Source organism: Chelon labrosus (genome assembly GCF_963514085.1).
Source record: "Chelon labrosus genome assembly, chromosome: 21".
Classification (NCBI taxonomy): domain Eukaryota; kingdom Metazoa; phylum Chordata; class Actinopteri; order Mugiliformes; family Mugilidae; genus Chelon; species Chelon labrosus.
In genome coordinates this window covers 7,801,445-7,829,059 of record NC_140354.1, presented here as the reverse complement: position 1 = coordinate 7,829,059, position 27,615 = coordinate 7,801,445, and the positions used below count along the sequence as shown (strand labels likewise).

Here is a 27,615-nt window from a genome sequence, read left to right as displayed (position 1 = left end):
CTGTGCGTTGTTTAATGGGATGTTCAGCTGTGGTCAAACTGGTATTCATCACATCTCAGACTTTGCATCAACCTCGCAGAGTCAGATTGATGGCCAGAAGTGATCTTTTTGCACTATACCAGTCAAGATTATAATCAAAGCAGAGAATTTATGCCTTTGGCTGCTGTAGGCTGTACAACATATGATAGTTATGAGGGGGGGAAAAAAACACTGGGAAATAAGTTCATCCTTATTTTTTTTTAACAAAATGAATGTATGATTTTCTTATGTGTTTTGAAAAATGTCTGACTGAGTGTGTGTCCTTTGTCCAAGTTTACATTTTCATGAATGCATTTCCAGTCTGTGTCGTGTATTTAAAATTGATCAAATGATTTAATCACGTACTCATAGGTTATTTTCACTACTGTACCTCTTCACTCTCTGGGTGTCATTACCAGTGTACTGTACACACTACTGTTTATTTTAACTCTGCAAACTATGGCTACTATTAAAGGGAAAATGTTTGGATAATAACCATAATTTCAGTTCAGACTGTCCTTTTTTCTTTTTTAATTCTTACCTATTTGTTCAGCGACATGATTAATGAGTCTTTTTAAATCTAGATATCTGTATGTTACTTTGTATGTACTTTTTTTTTTACGTGACTTAGGATAAGTCAATTGAGAGTGTGCAGTATAACGTCAAAATTTGACAAAAATAGAAGACATTATATAACTTATTAGAAGATAAGGTCAGTTTGTTTAGACACTTGTTTTGCTATGTAAATCAAGTCCGTACCAGATTCCACATCATACCTTCTGTGATTTCCTTACTTAACTCTGTTCACTGTTACAGCTAGTAACACAGACGAAGATATATCACCAGAGCGTACGTTTAAGTACTCTGTGCCCAGGAGCTATTTTAGTCCTCATTATGTTTTTGGGTCAGTAGTTCAGTCATCTGCCGGCAGTGCTGCACACATGACTGCCATGTTAAACCTCACTTAACTATACCGGGACTCCGCATATTATCCTTGACAATTAAGAATATTTTTAGGAATCTGTATACTATAAGAAATTCTTAATTTTTTATTTGTAAGAATAAGAGAATGTGCTCCTGAAATGTGGGCAATAAATAAATCCATGTCTTAATTTATGAAAGGATATGTGTGCCACATGTATTTATGGCATAATGACAAATAACCAAAACAAATTCGATATTATAATACATGAATATGCATTTATTGTTGTTAAAAGTGATGCTTAATTCATATATAACTTATTATTAACACTACTTGACGCTCAAAAGTATAAATTGTAATCAGTGGCAATTATTTAGTTATTTTTGTTTTATTTGTCTTGAGGGGTAAAGAAAAAAAAATAGTATTTGTTATGCTAAACAACATAATAATAATGAATTTAAATTTAAATGTTTAATGTAATTTTAGTAACAGTTGGTAAGAGTTTTATCTGGCCAGACTGCAGGCGGCAAATGTGCCCCCTGTCTCCACCTCCTGCTTCCAATTCATAGAATGAGACAATATTCCAACCAATAGGAGCTCAGGGTTTCACCAACAAGCGCGGTGATTGGGTAGAGGAGTTAGAAGGCGGGATCTTTCAACACAAATCATCGCGAAAGCCGCAACGTACATTTTCAAGTCCTAGAAGCTAGGTCAAAAAAGGCGGAAATCATTTGTTTTTCCTTCAAAATAAAAGTACTCAACAGAGGATTGTAATTTATTTTAGAAGTAATTTGTTTAATAAACTGTATTCCCATTGAAGCGTAAATCGGATTCCAGTATTTGTGTCATTATCACATAAACACACGTTTTAACCATTTAAAAATATTACTTGTAGTTTATATAGAAAATACGGACCGGATATCGTCCGTTTTATTTTGTGACGCTTGCCAGTACCGATAACCTAACTTACGAACAGGCGCTAGGCGAGGAATAATGTGAGTTTTGGTGGTGCTATGGCACCTAAGTTGGCGAAAGCTTGTCATTTCAATGCGTGATCGGTTGTCGTTTGGCAACAGCTTTTGAGTTCTTGATTAGTGAAGTCAAACTGCGGGACAATGCTAGCCGGTTAGCCCGGAGTTGTTGCTAGCCGGCTAAGGAAGTTAGCTAGCGTCAGCTTGCCGGAGGCTGTTCTCTTGTTTCGCGCATTTCAAGCCTGGTCGCCGATCCAGTAACTGTTAAATCGGTCCCCAAATGGCGAGGTTAGATCGTAGTTTCGCTAATGTTTAATACGGAAGAGCGAAACTTCCACAATCCGTTTTTAAAATGAGGACTCTTTAGTGTTTCTCCTAAGCGGTTTTCTGCCAGCGCTGCTCTTTTGTTTTGACAAAGGAAGAGGACCTGAATATCTTTTTTTTTTTTTCTTTTTTTTTTCCTTACACCACCTCCACATTTTCTGGTGGGACAGTTTATTTTGCCTTTGACTTAAGTATTGGCAATGGCTCCACATAAGCATAGCTCATCAGGAGGAAGCCACTCGGTGGGGTTTGGTTCTGGAGGAAAAGCCAATGGGTCCTACCAGTCGTCCTCTGCTGTGATGGCCACAGCCAAGAAGCCCAACATGCAACTTATTCAAGCCGACCACGAGTTGTTCCTGCAGGCCTTCGAGAGTGAGTTCCTGCTGTCATCAAGTGGCTTATTAAAATATATCATAGTTTAATTTAAGGACACAGGAAGCTGTAAGTAGCAATGTGAAAGACGAGATGAGGAACAGATCATTTTACAGAAGGAGAGCTGACCTACTCCACACAGCATTAACATCATACATGTCAGCACTGTGTACTTTGATTTAAGCCACGTTTATTGTCCATTTACTGTTAAACTACACGTGTTGCAGGGCCCTCGTAGGTTATTTTTATCTTGTAACTTGCTGTAGTGCAGGTCGAGTGGTGGTTTCAGTCAAGGTTAAAAGATCGTAGTCTGTTTCTGCTGTTCAGCCATGTGTTTGAAAGTCTCTCAAACACTGCAGCAATACAGGATTGTTACCCATCTATCTTTTATATTTTAATACGTTTTTAAAATTGTCAAAAATGGAAAAATGATGGTTTAAATCATTCAGTAGCAGTCGAACAGTAAACATGACGCTGACAAACAGACATGAATGATTATGATGATGATGATGTCCTGATGATGTGATTTGCAGAACCAACCCAAATCTACAGGTTCCTCCGCACGAGAAACTTGATAGCTGTGAGTTGTTGCCTTACTTTGAAATGATTCATTCTCCCATTCTCCATATGAGAGCAAACATATCTGTGCCTCTTGTCATCAAGCTGTAACAATATCGCTTTATTTTTCAGCCCATATTCTTGCACAGGACACTCACCTATATGTCCCACAGAAACTCAAGGAATAACATGAAGAGGTAAAAACGCCTTTTAATCAAGCCTATTGTTATTTTATTTTTTTATTTTTTTTTAAGTAATTCTTCTAGGGATCTGGTGTTTATGGATAAAAGGAAAGTGTGTCTTTCCATTTCGGTCCGTCTCTTAGAAAGCAGGTCAACTGTTCTCTGAAAGCTAACCGACATGCGGGCTGCTGTAGGTGTGGAGCAGCTAGATCAGTTAAAGCTGTGATAGGAGAAGCGTTTTCAGTTAAGCTGCTTTGCATACAGGCGCTGCAACAAAAAAAAAAGAAGAAGAAGAAGAAGAAAAAAAAAAAAAGATCCTAGTGATACACGTGGGCCTGCTTGTGGTTCAGTCTGCACCGAAGGGGTGTGTTAAAGTACAGAGGGAGTATCGCATGGATGAAACGTAGCAGCCTCTGCAGTTTATTTAGTGTTAAAAAGACTGACGTGCGTGCTTGTTTAAAAGTCCGGGTTGAGTATTGGCAAAAAAATTAGCTTTTAGAGAGTACGTTCACAGTTGTTGTCTTGGAATTGAAAGTTTGACAATGATAACAAGCAACAGACGTATTTACATGCAAAAGAAAAGAGGGTAGTCTATTGAATTGCTGCTACATTACAGCGGAAATGTTCATGTCAGTTTTTAGACTTGCTTCATTGGTTTTTAACTTACATGAAAAGTTAAAATTTCTTGTATTTTCAGTCACTTTCATCATGAAAGTTTATCATTTTTGCAGTCCCCATTAAAATGCACCAAGTAATTTATTCCCCCCCGGTCCTTATTTTAATGTGTGCTCCTCAGGCCTTTTGTACTTTTCATCTCAACGTACAGTAATTGTTGCTCACTGCTCTGGACTGAGCTGGCGACTAAAAATGGCAGCCGTTAGATCATGTGCACTCCTGATTTGAAGGGGAGGTTGCGAGCCAGGTGACGTGTCCTCCGCTGCATGGCTCGTTTCAGTTTGTGCGTTTCAGTCACATAAAAGGCAGCTTGTGATTCGAGGTGATGGGCACAGGGCATGCAAGTTATTAACTGTGTGCGCAGAGCAGAAGCGTAAATTATAGAAACTGAAAGGAAGTGGATTTGATATGTGTTTAAATGCTGTTGCTGCCCTGAACTAGTGTTGCTGCAGGGCTTTCTGCAAAGAGGTGGCTATGCAGTGTGTCCAGCCAATTTTTCAGTCTCTTTGACCTAAATTGGTTCTGCAATCAAAATGTCTGAGCTCTCTTGTGTTACCTCGTAGAAAGTTCTATTTTCAGAATGGTTGCGAAGGCTCTAATGTTTCTGGGATAGCTTTTATGTTTGTGCCCGCGAGCAAATTAACATAAAAGGATTCCAGTCAATGTCACATCCAGAATCGATTGTTTTCCTCTGGAGAAGATTTAAAAACGTCTGTCCGAATAAAGCCTAAAAGAAGTAAAGGTTGTTTTCTGGGCCCCACAGGTGTTTTCAGTTACTTTGGCTCATTAGAGTCCTGCTCAGGTTGAAGCTGGAGAAATTTATATGAGGTCACCAGACTCTGTGTACTGGTGTGTGCGCTCCGAAATCCAGCGAGCGCGCTGAGATTTGAACCAGGTGGCCGAGCTTTCGTTTAAATTTCAGTTGAGCACACAAACGGCACATGTGCGATGCTGATGCTGACTGTAACTGACCGCTTTGCCAGAATGCGTCACCTAAACAACACAAACAAATGGAAACTCCACCTCCATGAAGTGATACGGCTGACTCATATTGGCTCAAAGTAATTAATTCAAATCATACCTGATGATCGCTGTGGAGCAGGCACTGCATTTTACTGGGCCGCTGACGCTTTGTTTCAAGCAGTTTTACCTGGAAGACGCTTCGCCTGCTCCAGCCTTGGTGGAAAACATTCACAAATTCACAAAAACATGTTAAAATGCTTGTGCTGAAATCATCTGAACAAACAAAGTCGTCAATTACTTACTTATTACTAACGGTTTTTGTCGCTGGTTTCGAACTTTACTTTCTGGTGTGTCGTATTTAAGGCATCCCAGGCAAGTGTAACAGGACCCACACCGCCTGTCATGAATTATTTTTGAAGCAGATACGATTAAGCTGTGAATCTTCAGATGAAATGAGTTTCTGTTGCATTATTGCTAACTGTTGCCGCTTGCCTGTGTCTGTGCAGGAAAAGCTCCAAGGTTGACAATCTGCTCTTCAAAGTGGAAAAGATGAGAGGTGAACAGGAGACTCACAGGTAAACCGTTCAGTCTCTCTTTTTAAGTTTCTCCAAAGCATTAAGCGCGTGTCTCCGGTGTCGAGTTCAAAAACAACCCTACTATTTGTAACCGCTGTTCAAAGTTTGTGGCTCCGTAACATCACAGTACATACATATTTGATCAAACGTAACTGCAAAATGAAAAGCTGTTTTTTGGGGTTTTTTTTCTACAGCTTGTCTTCTAATCTGCAGCTTACGTTCACTGGCTTCTTTCATAAAGCTGGTAGGTTTGTCCTTCATTGCTGTCTTTCTCTGGTTTTTGTCGGCCATTGTTGGCCTTTCCATTGACTTTTCGTTGACAGGAAATCTTGTTTTGGTGTGTTCAGGGAAACCATCTCAGGACAGTGAGAATGAGCAGAACTCTGTATCTCTGGAGGTGCTGCTGGTCAAAGTCTGCCACAAGAAGAGGAAGGTGCGTGCAGCGCTGACGTGAAGATTTAGGTGACATTTTGTACGATTTCCAGGTGTAAATAAAAATTCTTGTGTCTAGGATGTCAGCTGTCCGGTGAAGCAGGTCCCTACAGGGAAGAAGCAGGTTCCTTTGAACCCAGACACGAGTCCTGGAGTCCAAGCAAAGACGGGCTCCTTTTCCTCCCTGCTTGTTCCCAGCAGTGAATTTGAACCCAGCAACTCTCACATGGTCAAGTCTTACTCTCTGCTCTTCAGAGTATCAATGCCTGGATGTCCTCGAACGCAGATCAACGGCCTGACTAATGGAGAGAATCACCACGGCAGAGGTGAGCAGAGAAAAACGGGCTGCTGGAAACACCAGGAATTATTTCATTTTTAAAATTCTGATCCTCATTTCTGCCTTGAACTGCTAAAATAAGGCCTTCCTGCAATACTTCCTGTAATTGTCTTGTCTTTCTCTGAATGTTTCCTACAATGACGGTGGCTCTTTCCTGAGCAGGGAAACACTGATTAGATTTTTAAAATCTGACACGAGTCTTCTGGAGAAGTTCATGTTCTTTCGTCTGTTTCAGATTTCTCGGAGGAAGTAGTCAGCAGGAAGAGGAGGAGCTCCTCTCTCAGGGAGGAGGGAGAAACCACATTTGTGGCTCAGATGACTGTCTTTGATAAAAACAGGTGAAACACACTCGCAAGCGCAGAGTGTCAATTACTGACGCCAAAACTGTTGTCGCAGCCTTTGTGTAGCAGAAAGTGAGAAGATTGTTGTCATGTGCTTGCGTGCAGACGCCTGCAGCTGTTAGATGGGGAGTATGAGGTGTCCATGCAAGAGATGGAGGAGTGTCCTGTTAATAAGAAGAGGGCAACCTGGGAGACCATCCTGGACGGAAAGGTGTGTGTTTGTAAATGAAAACAAAACCAGAAGAGTCCACATTGACCGGAGTACCACAGAATTAAATCATACGTATCCATGTATAAATTACAGTGATGGATATCTGCACTAAACTGAGCAGGTACTTGATGCATAGAGGAAAAGGTTGAGATGAAGTGTGAGCGTTCGATCAGTGGAATCTGGGTCCACGATGATTTTTCAACCTGCGTAGTCTGCCTCTTATTTTGAAACAGTCAAATAAAGGTTAACAACTTCGTGCCACATAATTTTTGTATCTTGGTGCTAAAACCATTATCAAACTCAGACACAAACTCGGAGTACTTATACTTGATCCACTGGTAACTCGGTTTACATAACTCTGTTCTCGTCTACAGAACCATCTGACATGGCCTTCAAGCTGAACTTTCAATTTTGAGCTCTTTTAATTATCCAGCAATTAACCAGGAATGCCGAAAGATAATTTCATACATGCAATGACTGTATTTCTTGTTCTGCAGCGTTTGCCTCCATTCGAGAGTTTCTCTCAGGGTCCAACCCTGCAGTTCACCCTGCGCTGGACCAGCGACTCCTCCGACTGCTCCACCGCGCCGGTGGCTAAACCTCTGGCTACCCGCAACTCTGAGACTAACCAGGACCCCAGACCCAGCACCCTGAGAGCCTCACACACACTGGGTGAGCAACAAACTGCACGGTCTAGTACAGAGGTATTGATTAGCTTTATTAAACATAAGTGACGCTGTTTTTTTTTTTTGTTCCTCCTCTGTGCTGCAGCTGTTAAAGAATCCATGAATTCAGACGCTCAAACCAGAAGAGAACTAATCTTAGCAGAGCCGCGGCAGAAACTTCGAATCTTCTACCAGGTCAGAGTCTCGCCCGATGTCTGCTCTGCTTACCTTCATCTGCCAGAATCTGTACTGTGATCCTATCGCAAGCTTATCAACCACATCATCCAGTCAAAGAGAGTTCACCAGATATTTCTCTGAAGGCCTTATCTCAAACAAAATAGAGCTCAGAACATTCAGGCATCTTAACATATTAGTCACTATCATCGTGTTAAGTCAATATGAGAGTTTTCCTGCACTTTGATCTTTCCTGAGTTTAAAGTTCTGATCGTGCTCAAACCAAACCAGTTGGTGATATGTTTTGCTTAAGCCAGAACATTGATCAAACCCCGGCCCTCACATTCACTGTTTCTCTGTCCAGTTCCAATACAACAACAACACACGGCAGCAGACCGAGGCCAGAGATGACCTCCACTGTCCCTGGTGTACCCTCAACTGCAGGAAGCTGTACAGTCTGCTCAAACACCTCAAGCTGTCCCACTCCCGCTTCATCTTCAACTACGTGGTGAGACCGACACACCGGCTTTGCGGAGGAGGATGCTCACGTACATAATGAGATGGAACTGGAACACTAGTTTTTGTCAATTTAATGCTGTATCTTTATCAACGTGTGTGTTCTTTGGCAGCCCCATCCCAAAGGAGCGAAGATCGAGGTGTCCATCAACGAATGTTACGATGGTTCGTATGCAGGAAACCCTCAGGACATCCATAACCAGCCGGGCTTCGCCTTCAGCAGGAATGGCCCCGTCAAGAGAACCGCTGTCACCCACCTTCTTGTCTGCCGGTACCACCAACGTTTCACTTTTATTTATTTATACCCAAGAATTATTCCAAGAATTTCTGAAGATGAACTTAACATCTTGTCTTCCAGACCAAAGAGGACGAAGCCAAGTCTGTCTGAGTTTCTGGAGCCGGAGGACGGCGAACGGGAGCAACAGAGGACGCAAATCAGTGGACACAACCGCCTTTACTTCCACAGCGACTGCTGCGTGCCGCTGAGGCCTCAGGAGATGGAGGTGGACAGTGAGGATGAAAGAGACCCCGACTGGCTGAAAGAAAAGACTATCAAGGTTACCTACAGCTCAATGAGCACATTTAAATGGGAGAACTGAGTCTTTTATGACAGGATTTCAACTATGTTAAGATAAATTAAAGCCAGATCCTGTCTAAACACTGACTCTTCTGCTCTCACTGCAGCAAATTGAGGACTTCACTGACGTCAATGAGGGAGAAAAGGAGATCATGAAGCTGTGGAACCTGCACGTCATGAAATACGGGTGAGTAATCAGCAAGACTGGGAAATCATAGCTGAAATGTTGATCCCCTCTCTGTTCTGTGGATGTAAACATGTTGTCATACTGACTTTTCCGTCCTCCTTCCAGCTTCATAGCGGACAACCAGATGAACGACGCCTGCCTGGTGTTCGCCGAGAACCACGGCGCTTTCATCGTCAAGCACAAGCTGTGCCGCAACTTCCTGCTGCACCTGATCAGCATGCACGACTACAACCTGATCAGCACGCTGACCATCGACCAGGCCATGGCCGGACTGCGCCTCCTCCAGAAGCAGGCCGCGCAGAGAGACACGGACAGGGAGGACGAGGAGGAGGAGGAGGAGGAGGAGGAGGAAGAGGACTGGGAGACAGCCGTGGAGTCCCAGCCGGAGCCGGACCCGGATCCAGATCCCGACCCTTCCGAGTATAAAGCCTGTAGTGATGAGAATATCAACGGCTGCCCAGAAAATGGAAACCAGCAGGAGGGGCTGTGACAGAACAGCTGCACGCCAAGCAGAAACTATCCGGATGTGGCTTGGTTTTAAAACAACAATCAGAGATCCACGAAGATCCCACAACAAGGCATGAAATGGAAAAACTTAGGCCTCAGGCCAAAATGTAAAAAAAAAAGTGACAAACAGGTGTTAAACACACACACACACACACCCACACACACACAGGTTATTGCAGGGATAAAGTTTTCTAAGGCAGGTTACACAAGAAGCAAGATGGACTTTTAATCATGCAAGTTTTATAATGTCATAACCCGTTTAAGTCGAACACTTGAAGCTTTGAATCTCTCCGTAGTGTGTGTTCTGATTCTGTAGGCGCTGCAAGCTCCACTGTTTCTACCACACCTTCTTAATTAACCACAAAACTATGAAGTGAACACAAAACAAATCCCGTCTTTAGTCTGGACATTTTTGGAACTACTTTCAGTGGCGGATTAATCACACTTTGTGTTCTACACGCCTGTTAGTTTCCCTCTGGAAACGTCTGTCACGCTCAATATTTAATCTAATGTTGCTTTGAATTTAACATGTACTTCATTTTGTGTTTACACCACGGTTCAGTCAGCAAACATCAAATGGCATCATTTTAGTCTTCCTCAGTGTGAAGCGTCAATCAGTGAGCTTCTCGGCTCGTTCGGCTCCACCAAAGGTTTCTTCTTTCTTTCTTTTTTTGTAACATGCACAAGGATCACACGCCTCCGATCAGGTGTTCCGGGTCTTTTTTTTTTTTTTTTTTCAGCACAAACGTTTCCTGCTCTTTACCTCAACGGTCCGATCCACTTCAGTTTCTCTCCGCCTGAACTCTGCTGCGACCTCAGAACTTGTGACTCTCCTGCGCACACACACACTCTTCAGAACGGTGTTTCTACTCCTGGTGCTCGACGTTTTTATTCCTCGGAAACACTCGGTGGTCATTTTGATACGCCTTTACTGCCGCCGCAACTTGCAAACGCGAGACTATTCCTACAGTGCTTTTTCCTGTCACACGGAGCCCCGCTCTGCTGATCACCATTTATATTAACGTGATCCACTGAATTGTGAACTGACTCGTCATTAATGAATACAGATGTTTAGAGAAGCAGCTCACGTGTTGTCAGAAAATGGTGCACGACTTGAACTGAAGTCCAACGAGGTGCTGCCATTTTTGTTTAATTTTTCGGTTTCTTTTTCCCGGTGTCGTTGCAGGGCCAACTCATCTGCTATGTACATAAGCCTGTAGGGACTGCGGGACTAGGTGTAAAAACATTATCTTTGGAATATGGTTGTTTGGAAACCTGAACACCATCCAAGAGGGTTTGTTAGTTTCTTAGTTTACAGACCAAAGGGGATTCATTCACACTTGTTTAGTGTCTACTGTAAAGAAAGGCTGATGCTGCCTTACAGTTTAGGTTTCACTGCTCCAGACTGTATGCAGGATGAGCCACCACGTGCTGCCAGCTGTTAGGGCTGGCACTGACGCAGAAATCATTTTGCCACGCTCTTTTTTTTTTTTTTTTTTTAAAAAGCTTTACAGAAGTCTGATGGCGACACATCCAGCCTGCGGAAATCTGGTTCACTGCAGGATTTCAGAGGCGTTTCGCGTTCAGCTCTGAGTTGATGTGAGAGCACTTTTAGGTTTCAGTAGAGCCCGCGGAAGATATTAAGGGTTGTTGTTGTTTGTTTTTATTCAGTCACAAGACCAGCAGCATTTTGCACAAGATGGGAGGAGCCATGTCAAGAAAACAGGACTTTTCTTCAACAATAATGTAAAACCAGCTTGACAGTATGAACGTTTTAAAGCGAGTCACAATGGTTTTCTATTAAAAGAACAATTTTGTAATGTCGACGTCGTGGCGTGGTATATTTCTGTGTGTGTTATTTCATCTATTAGCATGTACAAAAAAATACACTTGGAGCACATTTACTGACTCAGGTCTTCTCCTGAAATTAAACCAGATTACCATTCGAACATCAAAACTCACATATAATTGTGTTATCGACATTCCTGCATTATTTAACATTTTATTTTCAATTCTTTACAGGAAGAGTTTGACCTGGCTGTTTTACCGCCCACCACGTCCTAAAATATAAAGTCTATGTTCATATTTTTAAAATACACTGCCTGGCCAAAAAAAAAAAAAAAAAAAAGGCGTCACACATCCTAATATTTCGTTGGACCGCCTTTAGCTTTGATTACAACACGCATTCACTGTGTCATTGTTTTGATAAGCTTCTGTAATGTCACCAGATTTATTTCCATCCAGTATTACATTCATTTTTCACCAAGATCTTGTATTGATGATGGGAGAGTCTGACCACTGCACAAAGCCTTCTCCAGCACATCCCAAAGATTCTCAATGGGGTTAAGGTCTGGACTCTGTGGTGGCCAATCCATGTGTGAAAATGATGTCTCATGCTCCCTGAGCCACTCTTTCACAATTTGAGCCTGATGAATCCTGACATTGTCATCTTGGAATATGTCTGTGACATGAGGGAAGAAAAATCCATTGATGGAATAACCTGGTCATTCAGTATATTCAGGTAGTCAGCTGACCTCATTCTTTGGGCACATAATGTTGCTGAACCTAGACCCGAGCAACTGCAGCAACCACAGATCATAGCACTGCCACCACAGGCTTGTACAGTAGACACTAGGCATGATGGGTGCATCACTTCATCTGCCTCTCTTCTTACCCTGATGTGCTGAATCCCCACTATCCTTCCAGTTTTTAATAATGCGTTGGACAGTTCTTAACCCCATTTTAGTAGTTTCTTCAATCTCCTTAGATGTTTTCTCTGCTTGATGCATGCCAATGATTTGAACCTTCTCAAACAGACTAACATCTTTTCCATGACCATGGGATGTGTCTTTTGACATGGTTGTTTAAGAATGAAAAGTTACTTACTGATTGTTCAGTTGGAGTTACATAACTTGTTGCCAGATTAAAGATAATCACCCACGCAGTAATTATCCAATAGGAGGCTTGTACCTGTTTGCTTAGTTAAATCCAAGCAAATCCAGGCAGCGTAGTTACTAATTCGTATTATGCTCATATTTAGATGTAATGGTGCCAAAAGTCTCCTGCCATATATTCAGAAATGCATAAAGGGAAAGAAATTGGCGTTCATCCACTAGAAAATACAGATTTAAATTTTCTTTACAGGTTCTCAAAAATCTTTGAGACAGCTAGTCACACTATTTTGAACATGGTGAAGATAAACGCAGTGTGTAATGGTTGGTGACGCCCCCGCTGTATATAATATTTGATTATTATAACTTTGATGTTTATGAATGAATCCCTCCATTTGCAAATCTTTTTATTCACGTCACTCGTGCGACATCACTTGTGCATCATGACAATGATATGGCGCTCTTTGAACGGTTCACTCCTGAGTGTGTTGTGTAAACTCTTCAAAGCGCAGCATCCCATAGAACGTGTCCATTGTGACTAAAATCCTAAACTCTGGTAAAGTTCCTACAAGTGGTCAATTTGTTCACTTTCTCCCATACATGACCTCACTGTGGCCACACCTGCAAGAAAGCCTTCTTCGCAAAAGCGGAGTACAAACCTTTGCCGGCTACCTGAGCCGTAAGTACTGCACGTCTTTCAAGTACGTACATTTAATTAGCAAAGATGCTGAGTGCATGTTACATTGATGGATGGATGTGGTTAGCGGGTTTAATCTAACAATATCTTGTATAATGACTGCAAATAGATATGTCAACCTGGGAAGAATGCAAGTTTGAGATATTTCATCATTGACCTTTTTTCATATACAGTACAATTCATATATATATATATATATATATAAAAACACATTATTAATTCATTATTTTCTGAAATGACATTAGACATGTTGGATTAAACATACTGACTTCGTTAAGAATCTAAATTTATGTTAAGCACAAAGTCTGGCAGTAAATGTGTCTTTCTTAAAACCAGAGAGGGCCGAGTGAAGAACTGTAGCAGGACCATTTCCTCCATGAGGCTCACGATGTGACTTTATTGAACGAAACGTGAAGGATGCCAGCAGTGAACACAAATGCAATGCAAACATTTGACCAGCAGGCGTCACTGTTGTGACTGTCAAGACACTGAAACACAAACTGTTGCTTCAGGCACCAGTTTTCACTCTTTCACTGGTTTCAGGACATTTGTACCATCAGCTGGACCCGTATCTTGGGTCCCACTGTCCTGAATGAGGACCAAACACTGACTTCAGTTCAGCGGAAAAACAAGAAACAGAAATGTGCCGACCTGTTGCTCAGAATGATAAACTGATAGAAGAGGAGCTGAAGTTGAAACTGGCCCAGACGTGTTTCTTTAAAGAAAATAAAAGCACGGCAAATGACTGGGTGATGGTGAAAGTCTAAAACAAAAGCAACACGTAAAAAAGTAGAAGGCGTTCCCTCTGTTGAATTATGGACCTATTGCTCATCCAGACTTTCTAAAAGCAGAAATGTTTTTAAGAGATTATGTTTGTCATATCACTTCTACCCTGTTTGCTCAGAAACTTTGAACGACTCCTCCCTGCAGCCACCCTGGAGATGTTGATATGTGAAACAGAAATATTTTCCAGCTCTCATTTTAGTAGAAATTAGCAGATTTGTTACGTCTGACTCTATATTCAACACAGATAGACACAAATGTCAATTTAAGCCTCGATCATGGTGCTGTGATGCTGACAAGACAGAGATTAAAGGCAGGAATGTAAAATCAGACGGAAACAGGACTGAAGCTGAGGCAGCAGACGTTATCAAAATGTGATTTAAATCAAGATGAGATTCTGATATGTTCCAGAGAAATGGTCAACAAAACATCTTGATTAATTAAAACGAGTTAACGGCCAAAGTTAGAGCTGGGATTTTCTGCTGTATTTCATGCCAAACACGTCTTTTTAATTCTCTTCTTAATCTATCATTCTATCATCCTGACCAAGGCTTAGAGGCTGTTAGAGTAAATGTCTCCTATCACATTTATCAATAATCATTCCTATATTTTTGCTCTTAAAGTTCGACCTCTCCTCCTCCCACTAACACTACAGTTGTTGTGAATACTGTTAAGATTGTCACTGCAGGAAGCTTAACAAACTAAAAACAAACAAACAAACAAACAAAAAAAAGCTTAATTGAGTTAAAGCTACAGTTTGACCAAAAACAAAGCTCATTTCTCCAGCATGGAGCTCCGTGTGTCTGCACCGAAATCTGACATATCGGATGCACGTGATGACGCATGATGATGATTAAAATATTATACCTGAATTAAAATAAATAAGCACCATGCTGAAACACTTTTTAACGTTGAAATAATGACATGCAAAAGAGGAACGGTGGAAGCTAAAAGGCAGGAAGTCAAAGCAACTATAAATAAAATAAAAGCTGAGCAGCCTGTGGGGTTCGGACACTACATCTGCAGACGTATTTAGATCTCAGATTCAGCGGATTCACTCTTGAACTGTAGACAGACGGAGAACACTTGTGTTTTTTGGAACTGTGCCCTTAAAAACTACTGCGTTGAAAAGTCAAAGGGAGAGTGCGACTTTCACAGTGATGGTTTTTCTTAAGATTAAAAAATGAAAAAGGTTCAACAGCAGATTTTAACGTGCCTTTGCAGTGTGTCCCCTCCTCTTCTACAAGGTGCCCTCCTGCTACTGTGGCTAGTTAAATTAAGACGATGCATAGATAAAAAGTCGATGAAAACTCCTCCCCGCGGCCAAATAATAAAAAAAACAAAGCTGTAAACAAAGACCAACCTTGTAAAAGGCCTAAAACAACACAAACTAAGAGGCAACAAGCTGTCATGAATACAAACATCACTCCTCCAACAACACAGCTCCCTAAAGACTGAGGAAGAGCAGAGCTGTGTCACTGATAGGGTTTACAAAGAGTCGGACTCATCATTTTCTCCAGAGAGTCAACATGTTTACACGCAAGAAACAGGGTTGGCGTTGGGCATACTCTAACTATAGGTGGCAAATTCATTGATTCAAGTGCATGTAAACAAGCTGCATCTGTGCCATTTGAACCGAACAAACAAGTCGCTGTTGTGACGAATAAGCTGAATCATAACTGCTAACCTGCTGATGTCAGCTGATAGTTTTCCAGATCAATAATGTCCTAACGTCAGAGGAATTTTAAATGTCTGGAAATCAATGACAGGCTGTCCAGGTTGCAAATACTGACAAATGTTGTGTGCAACTGCTGATAGGAACGACGTCGGCGGCTGTCACGTTGATTCAGTTCTGGAGAGAAATGAGCGATCTTTCCTTATTTTCCAGACTTTGCAGCCTCCCTGTAACAGTCTCACAAGAGAGAGGGGAAAAGGAGTCGAGGAGAAATGTTTGAACTCAAGATGGCGGAGGTCTGAGCTCCAGCTGACTGGAGGATCCAGGAGCGCTTAAAACACCAGCACTTTCCAGCCAGAGTGGACGAAAGAGCAGCCGAAGAAGAGGCAGTCCACCGCCTGGTCCACCAGCCAGTCGAACACCACCTCCCGGTTCCCTGAGCCAATCGTCACCCTCAGCTTGAAGTTGCAGCCCTCGCTCAGGTTATTGTTGCTGATGGGGAACAGGTTCACCACCTCCATGTCAAAGGTCACGGCAGAGCCGACAGTGATGTCAGGCAGCTTGTTGGTCATCTCCTTGCCGTTGACGAATACGGCACCTGAGACGAGAAACGTCGAAACACAACCGTTATTTAAGGATTTAATCTTTGTGTAAATGAAAGTGTTTTGAGACTCAACCTGTCTGTGTCAGCTCACCATTGGTGGAAATGCAGACAGCCTGGTCTCTCTGAAGCGGCTCCTCCCCCTTCTCACTGTCGATGCACACGCCCAGACAGTCCCTCCGATCCATCTGACCTGCTGCAGTGATCCTATACGGGCACATCAAACACAAATAACAACAGGTATATTACTCTGAATTTCCACGACGTTTCAATTAGGACGCCAGGAGAAAAGTGAGAAGGGTGTGCGTGTCCGCGGCTGAGCGTACTTGAAGGTCAGCGTCTGGCCGCAGAAGTATGTGGGGGCACTGGAGTAGAGGATCGGGCAGCGAGACTGGGAGGTGTCGTTACGCAGGGCAATGTTTTTCCTGCTGCTCAGGATGTAGCCATCAGTCCCTGAACGCCACTCTGCACGGTGAGGAAACAAACACACAGTTCAACACACGGTTCATTAAGACTGTGTAAATATACAAGACACAATATTTGGAGGTCTGCAGTCGTGTCGGTGCATACCGTGTGGCGCCAGCGTGGTGTATCCCGTCTGCGGGATGCTCCAGGGGCTCCACTCGGTGCGACCCTCCCCGCGGGCGCAGACCCTGAATAGGTAATCATTGTGAGGGTCCAGGTGGAGAACCAAGAACTCACTGTCCCGACCGATGTAGGCGTCCTCATACTGGCTCCCCCCGCTGCCAGACCGCCGGTACTGCAGCCGATAGTCTGCTGCTGCAAAGTCCTCGTCCACCTGATGGACAAATGATATTAACACCTACATTGAAAATGGACTTTTCCAAAACAAGTTCAGTTCAATTCTGCATGCATTTAGGTGCAGGTAGAACTTTCTTTAACGGAATGAGAACCTTTTAATTATATTCTCAATCAAAAATCTGCATTTCCACCAGGGTCTAAATTAGGTTCTAGGACTGACAACAAAGTCCAGACTTCAATTTACTTAGGAATCGACATTTAGTGGCTTTTGATTTGTTACCAGACGAGTTTGCTTAATGTGTGCGACACAGCTGACTTGCAAACACCAAAACACACATGACATGCTTTGTTTCCTTTTCCATTGCTGACCTTACACCAGCGGACCAGGATGCTGCCCGGCCTCTCCTGCAGCTCGTCTATCTGGACAGGTGGGTGGGAGGAGACAGCTCCGTGGCGGGACACCCGGTCCCTCAGCAGACCCAGCAGGGAGTCATCTACCTGGGCTGAAACACATGGAACATCCACCAGCGCTGGTACCTCTGGTAAGCTGGAAAAACACACAACAAACAGGAAGGATTTAGACAGAAATAACTACACAGGCATGGAAAACTGTTACACAAAACAGGTGGTTTGTTTTGCCCAGTGATTAGAAACGCTTGTAGTCATTCCTCTTGTGCCAGTCCCACCTGTCCAGCTGGATGTGCATGGCCTTCTTTGTAAAACTGCCCAGTTTGTCTTCCTTCTCTCCAAGACCACAACGCAGAGCTGCTTCTCCTGTACACACAGATTGTACCACGTTATCTGATCTGAACAGAAGGCAGGAACACAACTACATGACAGTTTTCATTCTGTCATTAGGAAGAGTATTCGGTAGTAGTAACTGTTTAGTCCAAAAAGATGTCAAAGCAGCATCAGTAAAAGCTGAAATGCTCCTGTCCTTCTTTTTCATCCATTGAACTCACCCTCTCTCAGCAGCTCATCAGCCTGGCCCACCCCGTGCTCAATGAGGCTCTGACAGTCATCCAGCGGCTTGATGCTGTCGGCCTCGATGACGTCCACTTCAGCCAGCAGCGTGGTCAGTCGCTCTGCCAGCAACCTACTCGCGGCTGTCTGCAGCTCCCCAAAGTGCCTCCGGAGGGCCTCGCGAGCCTGACTAGAGCTGCCTCGAACCTGAGGGGCAGAGGAAAGAGGAAGAAAGAGGTGAGGATGTGAGCCTGTGAAGGACTAGGGCCCTGTTAGTTTCAGACACCCAAACAAGGTGAGGTTTCTTCACTAAATTACCATCTATGTAAGTGTTTATCTTCATGTTTATGGTTATTCATATTCATATTCTATTAATATTTACTAACTGATACTGCAGTAGTTGTTACCTCAGCACAAAAAAGCTTATTTTAAAAATATTAACTATAGAGAATTCGACCACAACCCATGAGCATCCTGTCTACACGCTGCTTTAGACCGGGCTCCTGTTAACAATGAAAGACATGCATGACGCTCTGAGACAGAAATTTGTCACACTCGTACTTCACTTCCACAACTTCCTGCGCTCAACACGACGACGTTCAAAATGACAACCCCCGTTAACTGCAACAAGACATCCAAGTCACGTCTATTGCACAATGAAAATGTAAATGAAAACATTCACGTGAAACATGTGAAATGCGGTTTCTCCTCGTCCCACTGTGCTACATACAGTCAATGCAAACGTGACACAGACTACAACTGCTTCTTCCACAGCACTACTTTTATACCTCCAGCTACTCCTACAACATTGTGTTATGACCAAACAGAAGATGTACTGCAAGTGGAAACTTTAACTGTTTAGTAAACATACACTGTTAGTAGTAACATTGTAATGTTTGTGGTGTTTTGTGCTTGTATATGTGTGCAATGGGAACGTCTGTGTTGGTGAGTCTTTAGAGTTGAAAGAGTAAGAAATAGAGTGTAGCATGCATTGTCCTTTTACATTATGTACTGCTGCCATCAGCATGAATAAGAGTGCATGTATGATTATAAAAGACGCATATTTTTTGGGGGGAAAAAAACGCCACACAATTATTAAAATGCAGGGCTCTAACCAGATAGCAACAGGAGGAAAAAGCAACTAATAATGTAATCTGCATTAAGTATTAGATGTGTGATTTGTGCAGTCCTGTAGTGGTGGGAGGTATGGACTATAGGTGAGTTTGGGCTACCCTCTACTCCATCCACACGTAGGTAACCTTGATTATATACACTAGGATTATTAATTTGTGCCACTTGTGCCACTAGCTCTAAATTCCCCTAGTGCCACCTAGGACCGTAACATCCCTCTAGCAACTTAAAGCCCCTCAAAAGATGAAGCATTTCCATGCTGGTTTTTAATTTACCAGAAAGCCACCTTTACACACAATATACTACTGTAACGCCACCACAGCTACCACTAGTACACATCCACAGTAGCTTGTAGCTTGTCAGGAAGCTTGCTGCAGCAGAGGTCATGTTTCAGTTCCTCTTTGCAACGCACACTTAGACCCAAAGATTTCACAATGAATATACAGAGAGACAGCAGGAAACGGAAGGCTGATTGACAACTGTAGCACTGATAAAGCAGGGACGCTGTGACTGTAAAAGTGGAAACACACTCGGCTTTTGCCAAAACACACGCTGATCTTTGTGCAAGTGTGCGTGCGTGGAGTTTTTCCATGGGAGGTGATGCATCACTTCCTGGCGATTATCAGTATGACACAGATGATGAATAATCAATATTTTGGAGTTTTTAAAATAATAGCAGGGACTAAAAATACGACCAGACGTTATGAAACACGTTTGAATGATTTGACATCAGGATGAGCAGAAATAGAGCTTCAGCAAATGTTTGGGATCCTCCTTTTTAGATGCTGCAGTGATAGCATTGTCTCCTTTCTTGTTCTCACTGTGGTCGTATGTGTGTGTGTGTGTGTTTCCTGGATTCCTGATATCTGGTGGAGAGCCATCTCATCTGTGGGAAAGAGGGGGGTCATGGGAAAAAAAATAAAAAAAACCTCATCACACACTCGATCCAAGATAATGTACGAGGGAACAGCTGGGTTTGGGTGGAGGGAGTCTCAGCTAAACAAACAGGGGGAAAAAAAAAACAATATCTCATTTACACATTAATATGCGATCTGTCCGTGTAAATTCAATAGAGATTGGAATGTAGTCGGATCAGTTTGACCACATATGGAGGTGGTTTAGTGGGTTCGGAGAGTTAAATGGTCACCTGACAGAAGCTGCAGGTAGTGACGGCAATGTTGACGTAGCTAGGGAGACAAAAAAGAGCCAATACAGCTGCATTCTTGCAAAAATACTGTAAGTCAGCCAACCTCACAAATTTGGTTCAAACTGAGGGGACATTTAAGATAACAAGAAGATATGTTAATACAAGTTGTAAATACAGACACACAGGCTGCAGTGTGTGAGCGCCAATATCTGTCACACACATTTTGTTAATTTACATAGTATTTATCAAGGCTATATAAACTGTAGAGCTGTAAGTTTGTGGGTCTTTATTAGAAAGTGTCTGAACAGATAAAACCATAAATTAAGATAAGCTGCTGGATGTAGCCTCACATTAACTTCCATATTTAACAGTGGTATCTACTGCAGACTCTCAGAACTCACGGCATCAGAGCAGACGAGAGAACTCAGAGGTAGTTGTCCGACCGTTTTACAAATGTTGAGGTTGCTTTGAAATGGTTCATGTGCGCTTCCAGCAGGAGTGCGAATACGGATTCAGCTGATCCTGACTCAGCGGCGAATGTTTCTGGAAGGGAGAGACGATGACGACTTTCTCCCTATGGATGATGTCGGTTGCGTTTTACATGTTCGCTGCGTATAATCAGAGCGGCTCAAAAGAACCAGATTTCAGTCCATCCTCTGCACTGTTGTCTCAGAGCAGACGCATCACATGTACTACTTTCATCACTCATCACAAGGGTCGTGACACACTAAACTGAAGATTGGTCAATGTCAGCCAGTGTCAGGCTGTCGGTGACAGTGAAGTTTCTGCGGTGTGTCCTGCGCTGTCGACATAAGCCCTGTCAGCGGCTTTTCAACTGACTGTGCATGTTGAACCATGACGGAGCGTATTGGTGAGAAAGAGGACTCTGCTTTGCTGATCAGTAAACCAACACTACCACAAAAACATGACCATCTGGCATCAAGAAACTGAACTCAATATGAGGCCAGCTCTGCAGGACGGTTCATATATCCACACTCCAAAATCAAAATAAAAATCATTTTCTCTTTGTGAATGGCAAATACAGACTACTGTCACCTGCTCGTATGGACGGATATTTTCTCTCATGAAAACACAGAACATACTGTATGTGCTAGCTTGCTGTTGGCTGTAGTCTACGCTGAAGTTGTAAATACAGCTTTATGGGCCAAACTCAGGTGAGGTGAGGCTAAATCAGAGTCGGCCTTTGTTTTTCTTTGATGGTAGAATTTGCATGGATTTCATCAATGACCAGTCCATCTAATGTGTCGAGATGTTTCTCTCTGGACTAAAGTGTCAGATCAACACACTGACCGACTGAACTTCCCACAGTGAGGCTGCTGCTGACCAGTATGCTACAAGGTGTAAAACGTGAATGCTCTTGAGCAAAAATTTCTTCTTTCGCCTCTTGTCTAAGGCGTAATGTCGTTCATAGCAACAGGAAATAGCAGCATTGTTTACTGTGACTAACTGAACGGGGGAAATCTAGACAGCAGGGGGAAGGAAGAGATAGCAGAGAGAGGGGGAGAAGAGAGTGTCCTGGGATTTTGTCGGGTCGGTGGCTGTCACAGTTCACATTCCCTTGGCCCGGTTCAATCGGGAGAGGGGATGCAGACTAAGACGGCACTCAGGGGATTAAATGTATAGCCTATCAAGAAGAGGTCAACGCTGGCAGGAGTAACATGAGCCTGAGTGCTTTATAAACAGCTGTTTAGCTCGATTGGTGGATTTTAAGTAAGTAAAAGTGCCAACGGGCTTCAGTACCTGTTTGCGAGCTTGGTTGAGTCCATGCAGGCGCTGCTGGAGTTCACTGCGGTAGTTCTGGGCCGCCTCGATGCTTTCTTTCGCCTCCTGCAGCAACAAGTCCACCTCCACAGACATCCTCCTGCCTCCTGACAAACGAGAGAGGAATATTTACTGAACACAACTCAGAACCAGACAAATGTATTAGAACAAATCATACAGTCTAAAATGAATCCAAAATCTATGTCAGATTTACGGTTGTGAGACAGAAATCTCAAATCCCAAAAGATGTCAAATCATCATTTTAACTGTGTGGAAATATTAAAATCCTACTGCAGACATAAAAACAGTCTGATAATAAAAGACATTAAACAATTTACATAAACATGATATTAAATGTGATAGCATTCATGACCACAACTAATTATACGATATAATAGTTTCCCAGTTATTCACAAACGATTTAAAGCCAAAAGATTAAGACACAGAAGTTCTCGTTTCCCACAAATGTAAACATCTGGAACTTTTAGAACGAGTCATTGTTCTTGAAAATCAATTACCAAGACATTGATTACTGAACAGAAAATAATCACCAGACTAACTGATGATGATCTCTGCTGACACTGCTGTGGGAAAGCTGAAAAATCTGCATCCTCCACTAGAAAAGCAACATGCAGCGCATTCTGACTGATAGAGGATATGTGGCAACTAGAAAACCACTTCCTATTTATACCAGGCTACCAACCTCCCCCCAGTTTATGCACAACTTCTTATTTCTGATGGATGATGACCTTTATGTACAATGCACATCATGCCGCACTGACCCCACCATACACCAACATTTAACATTTGTTATAGACTGTTTAATCAGCTTCTTCCTGTGACCTTAGCGTTTATTAATTAAACAAAATCAGTAAATCAGCAGTGCTTGGCTGTATTTGGTTATTTTGGCTGCGTGTTAATGTCAAAACTGCACAGGAGACCTGATAGCGTGGAACAAAGAGTTCATCTAGTTTTAAAAACAGCAGCTCTATCAGCTCTAACCTCAGAGTCCACGTCACTGCAGTCACATATACAACTGTATTAGACTGCTGCTCAACGTTTAAGATAGTTCACAGCCTTCTGACAATATATTTGATAAACCAGAATAGTTGTTTTGATAGATTACACAGCCTGAAAAGGTTTCAAAATGGAGGATAACAACCAGAATGGCACTCTCTATAGACAAACTGAAACTAAAATTAGATCAATTTCCTCTGACGCTAACCAGAATATCTTCCTGTCAGAGGTTAAAATAATCGAGAGGGCCTTCAGCTCCAACTGATAATTTTCAAAGTCAGTTTATTCTATCTACATATTTACCAAAAGGTTAAGGTGACATATTAAATTGCCTTTTCTCAGGCCAGAAACTGAATTATCACTTATGAGATTTTGGATACTTGTTTGGTGTACAAAAGATCCATGTATTTATATAATTAATAGCAGATTCATTTCCTGTCATCTAACCGACAAATCAATGACACCTAATCCAGATACCTTTCACTAAAAAGGTCTGATGAAAAGTGAGTACTGTGGGACACAGCTTTGTAGTCTCTAGGTGTCGTATCAAATTAGTCTCTTTTCGCTCGGCTTCGCCCTCCTCAAAGATGAAACTCATGACACTACCTGGCTCTCGGCTGTGGTCGGCCAAACTTCCTTTACAGCATCTAAAGAGGAAGTAGTCGCTGACTAGCTGCTAATGCCTCTCCCACATACAGTATCACATGCGGTCCAGGGCAACGTCTTGCATTACACTACGGTAACACCAGGTAAATCCAGAACATAACCATCTTGTAATCTATACAGTCATTATCAGCTTTTAAAAGCCAAACTATGCAGGAGAGAATTCTGAGGATAGGTGACGATCTGTGAGAACAAATGAATAAACCCAAATCCCAAAGTTTCAGCATCCTGTCCTGAATACCGCTGAGTAATCTGTCAGCTGCAACAGCCAATAGAGCCTACTGTACATCAATACAATGCAATCAATACGCTCAGAGGATAAATTTGCCCTCATATTGGAAATAGAACACATGACGCCAATCAATAAATGTTTGCTTGAATGGTTTTCACTTCGTCATCCAATGAATTGAACAATTAATTGTTTCAGCCCTCGTCCGGGAAGAATATCAGTTTCATCTCTGTGTATCAGAAATGATTTATATCCATGTCCAGTGTAACTTAGCACCAACACTGGAAGCAGAGGCAAACAGCTGACTGCTGCCAAAGCTGAACGTCTCCTTTCACCATTGTTCTTCTAGTTGATCAATTAAACAGGAAACAACGTGATCTGTTCTTGACAGGTGCATTTTGTCTCTGTTGATGAAACTAGTTAAAAACAGCTTCCTGCTGCTACTAGTTTTTGTGACATCTCCAGGCAGACGACAGAAACAGTTTTCATTAATGGATAATTGATCATTTGAGAGGACAGATGGTTTGAAAGAGGAGTAAAAGAAGCCGTCATCAGCTTGCAACACAGACCTAACATCTCCCAAAAGGTTTCATCCCCACTCACGCCTTGAATCTGGAGTTTCTGGCCATTAATTGGTCATTAGAGTACCACCGCCAACAAATTCTACAAGTATTGTTGGGTAGTAAAACGCCAACAGATGTTCCTCATAAAAAACATAAACTCTCCAGAATCTGTCATTTAGAGAAGCTACTTGGATAAAATGTCTTCAAGATATATTCTTTGGCTTTTCAATTACTTAAAACAATAAATTAATCATTCAAATAGTCACATAGATCACACACAACAAATAAACTCCAGTGTTTGTGTTTATGCACACATGAATGCAAATGTGGAGCTGCCCAATTATGCAGGCATGCACTTGCTCGCTCACTTTGACATAAACAACACCCACTGCTGACAATTGTCCTCCCCTCTCTCACACTTCTTTTCTTTCTCCCGACAAAATTCCTCCCGAACTCCGGGCTGTGCAACAGCTGCCCACATTTTGCTTTACATCCACGAAAAACGGTGCTCCCATCTCTGTAATCCCGCGGTTCATAATCCTCCCTCTTTCTCTCCAAAACCCACTAAAGACTGAACGCCGGGCTCTCGGCCAAGCAAACGTCAGTCTGGTGAAAAATCTCCCTGTTTATACGATACGTCTGCAGCTAGAAACAAACGAACAGAAAAGTCTCCTTCTTGCTCCTGTCTTTATTTTACTCATGATCTTGGTGTAAATGTGCAGTCAGAGACTCCAGCAGCTTTTCAGAGTATTTAGGTCAACCTGATGGCCTACTGTCCTGCTTCCCCAGGTCTGACAGACTGTTTACAGAAAAATGTGCCGTCTAAAAATGCAGAGACGCTACCAAGTCCTGCAAGTCTTCAAAAAGAAAAGCCCCCATAACATTAACATGCTGTATCAGTGGAAACAAACCGTACCCTCTTTATAATTGTAATAACACAGACTGCACTTAACCTCGCAGTTTATTTTTGATATCAATTTATCTTTCAGTGAATATAAACAGAAATAAGTAAAACGAACCTGGGTGCAACTCCCTCCAGCATGCTGCACATGCTCTGACTAACAGCAGAGTTATGACAGGCACTCAAGTTCAAACCCACATTATTATTATTATTAGAGCAAACCACTGACTGAAGGAGACAACAGGAGACATCGGACATGCCTAAACACGCTCACAACAACTTCCGTATTTTGCAGTTATCTTCGAGTTAAACCCACGCCTACCAGTCGTGGTGGCTGCCCTGCTCTTCTTTAAGAATTTCAGCAATGTGTGAAAAGTATAATTGCATCATTCAAGCTCATATTGTCACGCTCAGATGCTCAAATGTGAGGCACATACACGTGCCCCCCGATAATCTCAGCGTATCTGCTGTGCGGAGCGAACCCCGCCCGCACTCCGTTATAAAATCTCACATTTTTAAATTCGCGCTACTGTCAGTCGACTCAGACACAGCAAAATAAAAGATGTTAGCGTTTTTTTCAAATAAGCAATGTGTTCAAGACAATTCGGCACCTAAGATATTCACTAAACATCTTCATCCAGGAAATAGCAAACTAAAATGATCTTTGTTGCTGTGTATTTTTTGGTGGAAGGAGATGATGAGAAGAGCAGAAGAACTAGCAAAAAAAGTTGTTGATGCAAATGAGGCTGTAATGAAGTAATGAAGATGAGATTTAAGTGGTGCAGAAATGCACTATTTGCTAGCTGGCATGATAACATTGCCTCGTTTCAGTGGAGTTTTTCGTCAACCTCTAAAAACTACGTTACATGACGGAGGGAAAGTTGGAGGTTAGCTTGTTGTGGTCAAAAGACAATGAAATTCGGAACATGCTTGAGGGAGCAAATACAACACACCCATTCACGACCACAGAAAACAACAATTAATCGATATAACTGAAAAGCCTCCCTTCGTGTGTGGAGAAAAGTTCCCATGCGTACCTGTTTTACTGCTTTCTGGTGGCCATTTAGTTCGGAAAGTTATGAATCAGGTCGAAGCCACCGCCGCTCGATGATCGCTGAAGTTTTGCTCAAGTCCAAAAATGACACTTCCTAGGCTTTAAGGATGACAGCCAATCATAGACGAGGTGGTTTTGACGGATAGGAGGGTCAGCCAATGGCGTGAGGGGATGCCTTTTGTCCCCGCCCCAATTAAACGGTCCGTCAAATCAAAGTGAAACTGATGAAATGAGTTCTTTTCAGATCAATTCTCCACTATAATTATTTAAAACCAGTGGCTTGCGTAAATATCTGTTAGTTTAAGTCACAGCACAAACTAATGATGCGTTTTGCTGCATATATAACGCCAGAAAGTAGAAAAAAACCCAACAAATATTCCTTAAGGTCCAAGTTTAAGCATTCTTTCATTTCTTTACTCGTCTGACTGACTACAAAAACGGGTGCAATGAATTCATTTTGCAGTTAATTTCCTTGCTCATGTCATAGTTGAGATAACAATCTGCGTAGAAAGACGTCGCCATCTAGTGGTTTGCAGTGCATACACTTTTATTTCAGAGTTCGTCTTGACCACCTTCAGTCAAGTTTTTGTAATGTCTTTATTGCATTGTACACACTTGGTGCACTTTGTGAAATACATTTGCAGTTAATTCCTTCAAAATACCGTATATTTAACTGTCTGCAAGAAAATGCCTAGATCATTAGTCTTTCTGTTGTATGAAAGCGCAGACAAACACCGCAGTTTTTCTTCTTCAATGACTAACAGTTTGAATGAAGAAGACTGTCTTGTTGCTGGTTTTTGCGCACCGCTGATTTGTTAGTGCATGGGCAGGCTGCATGCACCTCAGACTGAGCTGTGCGGGACAAACTTGCTGCTGATGTCAGAGATGCAGCTATGCGTGAATCCACGTCTGGGCAAACGAGAACAATCCCTCAGATTAGCACTTGACCTGCAGGATTTGTAGTTGGAAAGGTATCCGATACACCGGTAGTGACACACCGAGTAGGAGCAGACAGAGTGATCTAGATTTCCATTCATATTCCGGAGGAGCCTTTTCACAAGCGCATCTGCTATATCACGACTGGACTTTATATCATATTCGGATGCAGCCTATTTTACGCACGGAGAAGACTTGTCTAAGTGATTTAAGTGGAGCCATGGCGGGTTTTACGCAGATATTTGTTGGATTCTTTGGGAGGATTTTTTTTGCCGGAGTGTGCATTTCTCATTAGCCCTCTGAGATCTGATAA

General features: G+C 42.4%; 2 protein-coding genes across 3 annotated transcripts; one reads left to right on the top strand and one right to left on the bottom strand.

Annotated features, from left to right (window-relative positions):
* The first annotated feature begins 1,891 nt into the window (after positions 1–1,891).
* Positions 1,892–11,331, top strand: LOC311506806 (polycomb protein suz12-A-like). 2 transcript variants are annotated; one of them, XM_084570892.1, is made up of 16 exons: positions 1,892–2,607; positions 3,141–3,187; positions 3,298–3,362; positions 5,492–5,560; positions 5,755–5,804; positions 5,908–5,993; positions 6,072–6,318; positions 6,565–6,667; positions 6,776–6,881; positions 7,379–7,553; positions 7,653–7,741; positions 8,085–8,228; positions 8,350–8,507; positions 8,595–8,793; positions 8,921–9,000; positions 9,106–11,331. In XM_084570892.1, exons 1-16 carry the CDS (start codon positions 2,436–2,438, stop codon positions 9,488–9,490), a joined length of 2,175 nt encoding a protein of 724 aa, XP_084427018.1. In that variant the 5' UTR covers positions 1,892–2,435; the 3' UTR covers positions 9,491–11,331. The 2 variants fall into 2 exon arrangements, with proteins under 2 accessions (XP_084427018.1, XP_084427017.1); XM_084570891.1 differs by having other exon boundaries at positions 8,350–8,793.
* A 2,045-nt stretch (positions 11,332–13,376) lies between these two features.
* On the bottom strand, positions 13,377–26,783 carry crlf3 (cytokine receptor-like factor 3). The gene is made up of 9 exons (XM_084570447.1): positions 26,350–26,783; positions 21,919–22,046; positions 17,879–18,086; positions 17,603–17,690; positions 17,286–17,463; positions 16,725–16,953; positions 16,481–16,619; positions 16,249–16,361; positions 13,377–16,151 (listed from the first exon to the last, which is right to left on the bottom strand). The coding sequence occupies exons 2-9, from the start codon at positions 22,033–22,035 to the stop codon at positions 15,886–15,888; spliced, it is 1,338 nt and encodes a 445-aa protein (XP_084426573.1). The 5' UTR covers positions 22,036–22,046; positions 26,350–26,783; the 3' UTR covers positions 13,377–15,885.
* Between the last annotated feature and the right edge of the window lie 832 nt (positions 26,784–27,615).